This window comes from Schistocerca gregaria, chromosome 1 (genome assembly GCF_023897955.1).
Source record: "Schistocerca gregaria isolate iqSchGreg1 chromosome 1, iqSchGreg1.2, whole genome shotgun sequence".
Lineage (NCBI taxonomy): Eukaryota > Metazoa > Arthropoda > Insecta > Orthoptera > Acrididae > Schistocerca > Schistocerca gregaria.
In genome coordinates this window covers 9,072,477-9,085,448 of record NC_064920.1, presented here as the reverse complement: position 1 = coordinate 9,085,448, position 12,972 = coordinate 9,072,477, and the positions used below count along the sequence as shown (strand labels likewise).

The window sequence follows — 12,972 nt, the reverse complement described above, 5'->3', positions numbered from 1 at the left end:
GGTGGAGAAAAAGAACTTTTTTTTTCTTTGGAGGGAAAGGGGATATGGAGGGAGAGGGGGAGGGGTAAAGGAACATGGGGAGCAGCTCATATACAACACAGAGTACAATTGCAATATTATGAAAAGGATAGATGCTACTCACCCTATAGCGAAGATGCTGAGTCGCAGATAGGCACAACAAAAAGACTGTTGGAAATTGAGCTTTTGGCCAACAAGGTCTTTGTCAAAAACAGACAACACACACACACACACACACACACACACACACACACACACACACACACACACGTGCAAATGCAACTTTCACACATATGGCCGCAGACTCTGGCAGCTGAAGTCAGACTCTCTTTGACTAATCTTTACCTCTAGCATGCAAATTCAAATATATCTGGATGAACCTGACAGTCATTTTTACCTGTCTCAGTTACAGTGAAAGATGCGGAAGAAAATCAGCCATGCCCTTCTCAGAAGAGCCATTGCCTAGACAAGGGCAACCACAGGAAACCTAAATCCTCATGGCCAACTGTAATATAAGGGTTCCCTGTCTCTCAAATGAGAGCTCACTGTCTGAAACAATACTGTTTCATTTGGTATCACATACTGTAATTTAAATTTTGGCAACATAGTTAGTGGAGCATCAAATGATCCAATGTACATGCATAGAATGTACAAATTTGCCACATCAGCCTTACTCATCACGTTTCTGAACGATGTGGACTCACCAATGTGTCATATATTCTCTCCAAATCCCACTATGTTGTGCATGAGGATTGGTCCAAGTTGGTGGAACATGCAGTACGAGCTTCTTGACACTGACCAGTGGTCATGAGAGACAGTCCACACTGCACACAATAGTGCTGACATTTTTAACCTCACAAGCCATATAAAATACACATTAGCTGCAGAGGACATGGTATATGAGATTTTCACAACTAACTTTCATTCTGTGTTTGTTTATAACAATTTGGATCACTCCTCGCAGCTGCCTATCCCAAGGATTGCTCTCTACTTGCAGCAATATTGAGGACTACACTCACACAACACAGAATTTGATCTTATGACTTTTTTAAAAATTTATTTTGACATACATGTGAACTGTTCACCAAATTTTGCTGTTAACACTTCTAGAAATTCTTTTGCAACTCCCCCTAAATGTTACAATTGTTGTACTGACATTGTTCATCACTTCAGCCTCAAATGTATTCTGATTGCTAGCTCACATGATGTACAATAACATCTAAAACAAGTTCTTATTGTCATTTAATTCTATAAATAAACTTAGAAGTGTAAACTTACGAGGTGATGTAAACTTGTCCGGAAAATCTTTAAGTAGTTTCTCTCGGGCAATATCAGCCACTGGACCAAAGAGAACAACAGGGCGCACAAAGCCTGGATGCCTGAGCACGACTCTTTCATAAGCTGGAAATTTGCTTATGCTATCGGCAAACACAACATCATCCCAGTGGTCCTGAAAAAAATAATCATAACATCTAAATAAAATAGAAAGAAACTTCCACATGGGAAAAATATATTAAAAACAAAGATTCCAAGACTTACCAAGCGGGAAAGCGCCGGCAGACAGGCACATGAACAAAACACACAAACACACACACAGAATTACTAGCTTTCGCAACCGATGGTTGCTTCTTCAGGAAGGAGAGGGAAAGACGAAAGGATGTGGGTTTTAAGAGAGAGGGTAAGGAGTCATTCCAATCCCGGGAGCGGAAAGACTTCCCTTAGGGGAAAAAAAGGACAGGTGTACACTCGCACACACACACACACACACACACACACACACACACACACACACATATCCATCCGCACATACACAGACACAAGCAGACATATTTAAAGGCAAAGAGTAAGGGCAGAGATGTCAATCGAGGCGGAAGTACAGAGGCAAAGAAGTTGTTGAAAGACAGGTGAGGTATGAGCGGCGGCAACTTGAAATTAGCGGAGGTTGAGGCCTGGCGGATATCGAGAAGAGAGGATATACTGAAGGGCGAGTTCCCATCTCCGGAGTTCGGATAGGTTGGTGTTGGTGGGAAGTAGCCAGATAACTCGGACGGTGTAACACTGTGCCAAGATGTGCTGGCCGTGCATCAAGGCATGTTTAGCCACAGGGTGATCCTCATTACCAACAAACACTGTCTGCCTGTGTCCATTCATGCGAATGGACAGTTTGTTGCTGGTCATTCCCACATAGAAAGCGTCACAGTGCAGGCAGGTCAGTTGGTAAATCACGTGGGTGCTTTCACACGTGGCTCTCCCTTTGATCGTGTACACCTTCCGGGTTACAGGACTGGAGTAGGTGGTGGTGGGAGGGTGCATAGGACAGGTTTTACACCGGGGGCGGTTGCAAGGGTAGGAGCCAGAGGGTAGGGAAGGTGGTTTGGGGATTTCATAGGGATGAAATAGGGATCAGGATTGTTTTTCTTCGTGGCAAAGTGATATTTCCTTACAATCCTGATCCCACTCCTAATGATCCAACTCCCCAAGACACTATCCAAATTGAACCCTGCCTGCAACAGTTCCGTCCTCCATCACAGCGGGACCCACCTCCTCTTCCTCAAAATCACACTCTCCAAACCTTCCAGGAATTTCTCACTTCCAGCCTTGCCTCTCAATCATTCTTGAAAAACCTTAATCCTACTCCCAACATCACCACAGCCGAAGCCCAGGCTATCCGTGATCTGAAAGCTGACCGATCCATCATCATTCTTCCGGCTTACAAGGGAAGGGTTCCATGACCGTGGTACTTGATCGTCGGGAGTATGTGGCTGAGGGACTGCGTCAGCTTTCAGACAACTCTACATACAAAGTTTGCCAAGGTAATCCCATTCCTGATGTCCAGGCGGAGCTTCAAGGAATCCTCAGAACCTTAGGCCCCCTACAAAACCTTTCACCTGACTCCATCAAACTCCTCACCCCACCGACACCTAGCACTCCTACCTTCTACCTACTTCCTAAAATTCACAAACCCAAACATCCTGGCCGCCCCATGGTAGCTGGTTACCAAGCCCCCACAGAACGTATCTCTGCCTACGTAGATCAACACCTTCAACCCATTACATGCAGTCTACCATCCTTCATCAAAGACACCAACCACTTTCTCGAACGCCTGGAATCCGTACCCAGTCTGTTACCCCCGGAAACCATCCTTGTAACCATTGATGCCACTTCCCTATACACGAATATCCCGCACGTCCAGGGCCTCGCTGCAATGGAGCACTTCCTTGCACGCCGATCACCTGCCACCCTACCTAAAACCTCTTTCCTCGTCACCTTAGCCAGCTTCATCCTGACCCACAACTTCTTCACTTTTGAAGGCCAGACATACCAACAATTAAAGGGAACAGCCATGGGTACCAGGATGGCCCCCTCATATGCCAACCTATTTATGGGTCGCGTAGAGGAAGCCTTCTTGGTTACCCAAGCCTGCCAACCCAAAGTTTGGTACAGATTTATTGATGACATCTTCATGATCTGGACTCACAGTGAAGAACAACTCCAGAATTTCCTCTCCAACCTCAACTCCTTTGGTTCCATCAGATTCACCTGGTCCTACTCCAAATCCCATGCCACTTTCCTAGACGTTGACCTCCATCTGTCCAATGGCCAGCTGCACACATCCGTCCACATCAAAACCACCAACAAGCAACAGTACCTCCATTATGACAGCTGCCACCCATTCCATATCAAACGGTCCCTTCCCTACAGCCTAGGCCTTCGTGGCAAACGAATCTGCTCCAGTCCTGAATCCCTCGACCATTACACCAACAATCTGAAAACAGCTTTCGCATCCCGCAACTACCCTCCCAACCTGGTACAGAAGCAGATAACCAGAGCCACTTCCTCATCCCCTCAAACCCAGAACCTCTCACAGAAGAACCCGAAAAGTGCCCCACTTGTGACAGAATACTTCCCGGGACTGGATCAGACCTTGAATGTGGCTCTCCAGCAGGGATACGACTTCCTAAAATCCTGCCCCGAAATGAGATCCATCCTTCATGAAATCCTCCCCACTCCACCAAGAGTGTCTTTCCGCCGTCCACCTAACCTTCGTAACCTCTTGGTTCATCCCTATGAAATCCCCAAACCACCTTCCCTACCCTCTGGCTCCTACCCTTGCAACCGCCCCCGGTGTAAAACCTGTCCTATGCACCCTCCCACCACCACCTACTCCAGTCCTGTAACCCGGAAGGTGTACACGATCAAAGGGAGAGCCACGTGTGAAAGCACCCACGTGATTTACCAACTGACCTGCCTGCACTGTGACGCTTTCTATGTGGGAATGACCAGCAACAAACTGTCCATTCGCATGAATGGACACAGGCAGACAGTGTTTGTTGGTAATGAGGATCACCCTGTGACTAAACATGCCTTGATGCACGGCCAGCACATCTTGGCACAGTGTTACACCGTCCGAGTTATCTGGCTACTTCCCACCAACACCAACCTATCCGAACTCCGGAGATGGGAACTCGCCCTTCAGTATATCCTCTCTTCTCGATATCCGCCAGGCCTCAACCTCCCCTAATTTCAAGTTGCCGCCGCTCATACCTCACCTGTCTTTCAACAACTTCTTTGCCTCTGTACTTCCGCCTCGATTGACATCTCTGCCCTTACTCTTTGCCTTTAAATATGTCTGCTTGTGTCTGTGTATGTGCGGATGGATATGTGTGTGTGTGTGTGTGTGTGTGTGTGTGTGTGTGTGTGTGTGTGTGTGTGTGTGTGCGAGTGTACATCTGTCCTTTTTTTCCCCTAAGGGAAGTCTTTCCGCTCCCGGGATTGGAATGACTCCTTACCCTCTCCCATAAAACCCACATCCTTTCATCTTTCCCTCTCCTTCCTGAAGAAGCAACCATCGGTTGCGAAAGCTAGTAATTCTGTGTGTGTGTTTGTGTGTTTTGTTCATGTGCCTGTCTGCCGGCGCTTTCCCGCTTGGTAAGTCTTGGAATCTTTGTTTTTAATATATAATCATAACATCTGTTACACAAATGAATTACTAAGAACAGAGTTAAAAATATGTGTGAATTAACTGTTCATAACAAAACGAGAATCCTGCTCAATAACTGACGTCATAGGCACAGGGGTCTCCAGGACAGCAACCAGCTGCTAGCCTCATTCTTCCATTTGGGGCACATTAAAGTCTGACAAGTAGTTACTCTAGTGAGTATTAAAAAGTTTCCAGCTCAAGACGCTGGAGTTGGCAATCAGGTGTGCATGAGGCGTGTTCAGTTGTGTGTACTAATGGTGTGTGTGTGCGTCTCTTTAACTGACAAGACAAGATCAGGACAAGGACAAGTTACTTATTACTAATGCTATAAACAAATATAATTTTATACACTATGTCTTTTAGAACAAAATCAATTGTTTCTAATAATAAATTTAATTGCTAACAGTCAAAAATCACAAAATACATTACTGGTTTTAGTTTATTTAACTACCTTCAGGGAGTGTTCAGCTGTTAACAACATTTGTCACATGAGATAAATAACAGCCGACATCAAAATCTACAGTCCACATCAAAATCTACATCTATACTCTGCAAATTCCTGCCAAGTACATGACACAAGGCACTTCCTATTCTATCAGTTATTAGAACTTGTTCCTGTTCTTGCAATAATGCAGAAAGAATGACCATTTAAACACCTTTGTGTGCACTATAAGTAATCCAATCTTGTTATAATGTAGGAAGCTGTAGTATATTATAGAGTCATCATTTGGGACATCTCATTATTTTTGAGCTTAGAATATGTTCTAAGATGTTACAGCACACAGATCTCAAGGGTAGTGGATGACAGTTTAGTTCCCCCTTCCGCATGTACATCTGTATTCTGCAAACGACTATGAGATGCATAGCACAGGGTACGCTCCATTGTAACAGTTTCTTCCTGTTCCATTCACATAAGGAGCATGGTAAAAATGACTGTTTGAATGCCTTTGTGTGTGTGTAGTAATTATTCTGATCTTATTCTCATGATCCATATGTGAGTGATGTGTAAGGGGTTATAGTACATTCCTACAGTAGTCATTTAAAGCTGGTTCTTGAAACTTTGTTAACAGATTTTCTTGGGACAGTTTATGTCTACCTTCAAGAGTCTTCCAGTTCATTTCCTTCAGTATCTCTGTAACACTCACCCACAAATTAAACAAACCCATGACCATTTTTTCTACCCTTCTCTGTATATGTTCAATATTCCCTATTAGTGCTATCTGGTACGGGTCCCACACACTTTATCAATATTCTAGAACTGGTCGCACGAGTGATTTGTAATCTCCTTTGTAGACTGATTGCACTTCCTGAGTATTCTACCAATAAACCGAAGTCTACCACCTGCTTTAATCACAAATGGACCTGTGTGATCATTATGTGATATGTGACTTATTCATCTCATTACGTACAATTTTCAAGTCATTTGATTTGATGTACAGGAGACATGTCAAGGCTTACAAAAGAAACTTTTTCACTTTTTTAAGAGAAATACAAAAGTTTACATTATATTTTATATTTCTAAGTTACAGCTACACATGTACATAAAATAATACATATAATACAATCCCTGTGTTCAGACTGAAGCTGTCCTCAATGAATTCATCGACAGAATAATAACACTTTTCCACCAGAAGAGTACAACCATTTCAGTGAACCAAGCTCCATTTTAAATATATTACTGCCTTTTATTTTATTGGAAATTTTTAACCCCATATACTCTGGTGTTTGGGCATAAAGTTTTAAACGATGTGTTGGAAGTTTGAAGTAATCTCTGTGGCAAGTGCTGTAGTTGTGGTCAAAACAAAAAGTGTCTAGTGTATGTTGATTTTTCTATAGGAACACCACCATCTCATATATGTAAAGTGAGGGGGTAAATGGTATTTTTAAATTTTTCATTCTATTTCATATCCCTACAAAGAGGTACACCTATGTATTTGTATGAGTTGGCCAATTCCAACAGTGACTCATTGATGTTACAGTCATAGGATATTGTAGTTTTTCATGCTGTGAAGTGCAAAATTTACATTTCTGAACATTTAGAGCAAGTAGCCAATCTCTGCACCAAGATCTAACTCAATATTTATGCAGATTCTTCCAGGCAGTATTTCATTATTGATAACTGCATCAGCAGCAAAAAGCCTGATTTTGCTATTAATATTATCGGCAAGGTCATTAATTAATTTCCCTAGGTCACACCCAAAGTTACTTCTACATCTGATGATGACTCTCCATTCAAGATAACATGCTGCACTAAAAAGTCCTCCATCAAGTCACAAATTTCACTTGATACCCCATATGATCGTGCTTTTGGCAATAAGCATAGGTGTGTGAGTCAAATGCTTTTTGGAAATCAAGAAATACTGCATCTACCTGGTTGCCTTGATCCAAAACTTTCTGTATGACATGTGAGGAAACTAGGAGTTGGGTTTCACATGATCGATGTTTGCTAAATCCAACTGGTTGGCACTGAGGAGTTCATTCAGTTCAAGATACCTCATTATATTTGAACTCAGAATATGTTCTAAGATTCTACAACAAATCAATGTCAAGTATATTGGACAACAGACAGGTGCAACCTGTACCTTTTTCCAACAATTAGGCACAACTTTTTTGTTCGAGGAATCTATGATAGATTATATACTGAAAAGCTAAAGAAACTGGAATAGGCACGTGTATCCAAATACAGAGATATGTAAACAGGCAGAATATGGCGCTGTGGTCAGCGATACCTACAACAAGTGTCTAGTGCAGTTGTTAAGACCAGTTACTGCTGCTACAATCACAGGTTATCAAGACTTAAGAGTGTTTGAATGTGGTGTTATAGTCACTGCATGAGCGATGGGATAAAGCATCTCCAAGGTAGCGATGAAGTGGGGATTTTCCCATTTGACCATTTCACAAGTGTATCACAAATATCAGGAATCCAGTAAAATATCAAATCTCGCTGCGGCCAGAAAAAGATTCTTCAAGAATGACACTAACGAAGCTAGAAGTGCAACCCTTCCACAAATTGCTGCAGATTTCAATGGTGGGCCATCAACAATTGTCAGAGACGGACCATTCAATAAAACATCATTGATATGGGCTTTCAGAGCCAAAGGCCCACTGTGATGATTCCACAATACGAAGCCTTACACCTCACCTGGGCCTGTTAACACCGACACTGGACTGTTGATGACTGGAAACATGTTGCCTGGTCACACGAGTCTCATTTCAAATTGTATCGAGCCGATGGACACAACCTCATGAATCCATAGACCCTGCATGTCAGCAGGGGACTGTTCAAGCTGGTGGAGGTTCTGTAATGGTGTGGGGTATGCACAGTTGGAGTGACATGGGACTTCTGTTACATTTAGATATGGCTCTGACAGGTGACACATACATAAGCATTCTCTCGGATCACCTGCATCCATTCATGTCCATTGTGCATTTCAACATACTTTGGCAATTGTAGCAGGAGAATACGACACCCCAAACATCCAGCATTGCTACAGAGTGGCTCCACGAACACTGTTCTGAGTTTAAATACTTCCACTGCCCACCAAACTCCCACAGACATGAACATATCTGGGATGCCTTGCAATGTGCTGTTCAGAAGAGATCTCCACTCCCTTGAACTCTTATGGCTTTATGGACAGCCCTGCAGGATTCGTGTCAATTACCTCCTGCACTACCTCAGACATCAGTTGAGTCCATGCCACATTGTGTTGCAGCACATCTGCATGCTCATGAGTGCCCTACACAATATTAGGCAGGTGTAGTAGTTTCATTCGCTCTTCGGTGTAGTTAGAATAGTTGGAAGAGGGACGAACTCAGCCACAAAGTAAGTATAGAATCTAACAGGGATTCCATAAGGGCCTGGAGTTGTGTTCAATTTTAATGATTTCAGCTGTTCCTCAACACCACTGACCCTGGTACTTATTTCATTCATCTTTTCATTGGCACAAGGATTGTTGTTGTTGTTGTTGTGGTCTTCAGTCCAGAGACTGGTATGATGCAGTTCTCCATGCTACTCTACCCTGTACAATCTTCTTCATCTCCCAGTACCTACTGCAACCTACACCTTTCTGAATCTGTTTAGTGTATTCATCTCTTGGTCTCCCTCTATGATTTTTACCCTCCATGCTGCCCTCCGACGTTAAATTGGTGATTCTTTGATGCCTCAGAATCTGTCCTACCAAGTGATTTCTTCTTCTAGTCAAGTTGTGACATAAATTTCTCTTCTCCCCAATTCTATTCAATACCTCCTCGTTAGTTATGTGATCTACCCATCTAATCTTCAGCGTTCTTCTGTAGCACCACATTTCGAAAGCTTCTATTCCCTTCTTGTCTAAACTGTTTGTCATCCACATTTTACTTCCATACATGGCTACACTCCATACAAATACTTTCAGAAATGATACTTAATGTTAACAAATTTCTCTTGTTCAGAAACGCTATCCTTGCCATTGCCAGTCTACATTTTATGTCCTCTCTACTTCGACCATCATCAGTTATTTTGCTCCCCAAATAGCTAAACTCCTTTACTACTTTAAGTGTCTCATTTCCTAATCTACTTCCCTCAGCATCACCCGACTTAATTTGACTACATTCCATTATCCTCGTTTTGCCTTTGTTGATGTTCATCTTATATCCTCGTTTCAAGACACTGTCCATTCCATTCAACTGCTCTTCCAAGTCCTTTGCTGTCTCTGACAGAATTACAATTACAATGTCATCGGCAAACCTCAAAGTTTTTATTTTTTTTCCATGAATTTTAATACCTACTCTGAATTTTTCTTTTGTTTCCTTTACTGGTTGCTCAATATACAGATTGAATAACATTGGGGAGAGGCTACAACCCTGTCTTACTCCCTTCCCAACCACTGCTTCCCTTTCATGTCGTTCAACTCTCATAACTGCCATCTGGTTTCTGTACAAATTGTAAATAGCCTTCCGCTCCCTGTATTTTACCCCTGACACCTTCAGCCTTTGAAAGAGAGTATTCCACTCAACATTGTCTAAAGCTATCTCTAAGTTTACAAATGGTAGGAACATAGGTTTGCCTTTCCTTAATCTATTTTCTAAGTCAAGTCCTATGATCAGTATTGCCTCACGTGTTACAACATTTCTACAGAATCCAAACTGATCATCCTCGAGGTCGGCTTCTACCAGTTTTTCCATTCATCTGCAAAGAATACAAGTTAGTATTTTGCAGCCATGGTTTATTAAACTGATAGTTCGGTAATTTTCACACTTGTCAGCACTTGCTTTTTATTGAAATTGAAATTGTTGTATTCTTCTTGAAGTTCGAGGGTATTTCGCCTGTCTCATACATCTTGCTCACCAGATGGAAGAGTTTGGTCATGGCTGGCTCTCCAAAGGCTATCAGTAGTTCAAATGAATGTTGTCTAGTCCTGGCACCTCGTTTCTACTTACGTCTTTCAGTGCTCTGTCAAATTCTTTTTTCTATAAGTGGTATCTATCTTACCCTTGTGATATATACCTCTACATTCTTACATTTGACTTCTAGCCATCCCTGCTTAGCCATTTTGCACTTCCAGTTGATCTCATTTTTGAGATGTTTGTATTCCTTTCTGCCTGCTTCATTTACTGCACAAGGATTAAATTGAGTGACTGCAAGAACTTTCCTACAACACATATATTTGTCAATACAAAGGGCTTCTATGAAGTTTGCCTGCAACTAAATGCTGATAATTTAAGGGTGCATGTAATTTGTCATTCCTTTAGATTTTTGTTCTCTCACAACTTTGCCTTATTATAATACATTTTAACCAATATTACAAGGCATGTTTTTTAAGTAAGGACCATTTGAATATAACTACACAACAAAAGGTTTTCTCAAAAAAGTAAATTTATTTTCAGAAAGTACATACTTCACTCTATTTTTCGACATAGTTACCAAGTTTGTTGAAACACGTATCATACCTCTCAACCAATTTTAAAATACTCTCTTCATAAAAACTTGGCGCCTGCTCTGATAACTAAGAGTTCACTGCCATTTTCATGTCGTTGCCATTATCAATGTAACAGCTGCCACCGAGGTGTTGTTTGAGCTTGAGGAACAGATGGTGATCGCTTGGTGCAAGATCAGGACTGTAGGGTGGGTTGTCTAAAACTTCCCAGCCAAAACTGTCCACTAAATGTCGGGTCTGACATGCAGTGTGAGGTCTAGCATTGCCATGGAGAAGGACAATTCCCTTTGTCAGCATGCCATGTCTTTTGTTTTGAATCGCTCTGCATAGCTTTCTCATGGTTGGCAGTATGCTTCTCCATTGATAGTGGTTCCTCACTGCATGAAGTTGACCAACAAAACACTAAGCCTATCCCAAAATACCGATGCCATTATTTTGCACTGGGACAGAGATTGTTTGGCCTCCACCTTTGCAGGCGAGTGTGTGTGTCTCCGTTCAATGCTCTGTTGCCTGAATTGGGTGTGATATGGGAAACCCATGTTTCATCTCTAGTTACGATCTGACTCGTGAAGCTGTCACCTTCTTCATGATAACGAGTTCAGAAACAATGTTGTAAATCACTGATCTCGACACGTCAGGAAATTCATTTGAGAGACCTGTTATTGTTAAGCGCCTGTCCTCATGAATCCTTGCTTCATCTGAAGCCACCAAATTGTCTGTAATCAAAGAAGGGCGACCAGAGCAGCCCTCATCACGGACATTGTCAGGGCCATCTTTGAATTCTTGTACCAACTTATGCACTTTGCTTTCACTCATAACAATATCACCGTACAGTTCACAAATCTGCCAATGAATTTCTGCAGCAGACAGGTTCCTTGTTGAGAAAATACGTGTCACTGAGCAAACCTCACACGCGGCGAGTGAGTTGATAGCACAGAACAGAACCGTACAAGTTAGCTATACAGCTGAAACTGAGCATAGTTGTTCCCAAGGCATGCCGGTACACAATGCATGTGCTCATTGTAGTACACGCACGAACTACTAGTGTCTACAACAAAATGGACCTTACTTAAAAAACGCGCCTCATACTAATTACTGAAAGATTAATAAAATGTAATAACAAAAAAGATGTACACTAAATTATATTCATGTGTTTATATTAAGATGTTGTCTTTGAGACTACTGGAATAATTGTTATGTAATCTCTTTTATGTAACGTTTTTAAATGGGTGGATTTGTAACATAGGTTTCAAAACTCAGGCAATACAATTTTTCCTGTTATTTCTTCTCAAGGTGTGAGAAAATGTACAGCACATAATTCACCGAAGAAATTTGTGAGGTTTTCAAAGTAAAATTTAGTGAACTGGATGTTAGAACTGCGTAAGCACAAAATCAATATGCGCAACACAATGCCAGTGAAACCCCACAGTTTTGAGCATGTTTCCAGTTGCCAATCAAATCTTGGCTTTCACCAGGGCTCCTTCACCCATCCTTCAACACTTTACTGGCTTGTTCTGACTTACAGCTGCAATAATTGTACACCCAACTTCATCAAAGGTCATGATGTGATTCATAAATTCATCATCTTCAGCTGCAAGCACTGTCAAGAACCTTTCGCTAACCTGCAGAAGTATCAGCTTCTATTCTTCAGTCAAACATCAAGGGACCTACCAGGAGCACACTTTTCAAGCTCCCAATTCCTTTGTGATGACAGCTTGAAATCTGCCAGGACTTAATCTGACCTGAGAACAATTTCACATGCTGTCGAACGATGATCACCACCAAACATTATGCTTGCACACAAGCGACAATTGAGGCTATTATTTTCAACACATTTTTGGAATGTGACTATTAACAGCCATCAAGTATTGTATTAAATTCATGTCTGACCATCAGCTCTTTTTTTATTTAAACATAGAAATCGACAAGTTTCAGTCACCGGCCATCTTCATGGATTCTATCCAAAGATACAAAAAAAATACGTGTAGTATACAGGACATGTTTCACATTCTTTTCCAAAGAAGTACAAAATATGCATTAATATTTGCAAGGTTAAAC

The 12,972-nt window shown here is 41.8% G+C and overlaps 1 protein-coding gene across 14 annotated transcripts in view; it reads right to left on the bottom strand.

Moving 5' to 3' along the window:
• LOC126320910 (tight junction protein ZO-1) overlaps positions 1-12,972 on the bottom strand; it is an 839,027-nt gene that overhangs the window by 186,737 nt on the left and 639,318 nt on the right. For all 14 annotated transcript variants that reach the window (XR_007558731.1, XR_007558696.1, XM_049994135.1 and 11 more), the window contains exon 11: positions 1,297-1,468. Coding sequence is in view for 12 of the 14 variants with exons in the window: in XM_049994135.1 (XP_049850092.1) it covers positions 1,297-1,468 (172 nt within the window). In the remaining 2 variants the exon portion in view is untranslated. The remainder of the gene's footprint in view (positions 1-1,296; positions 1,469-12,972) is intronic.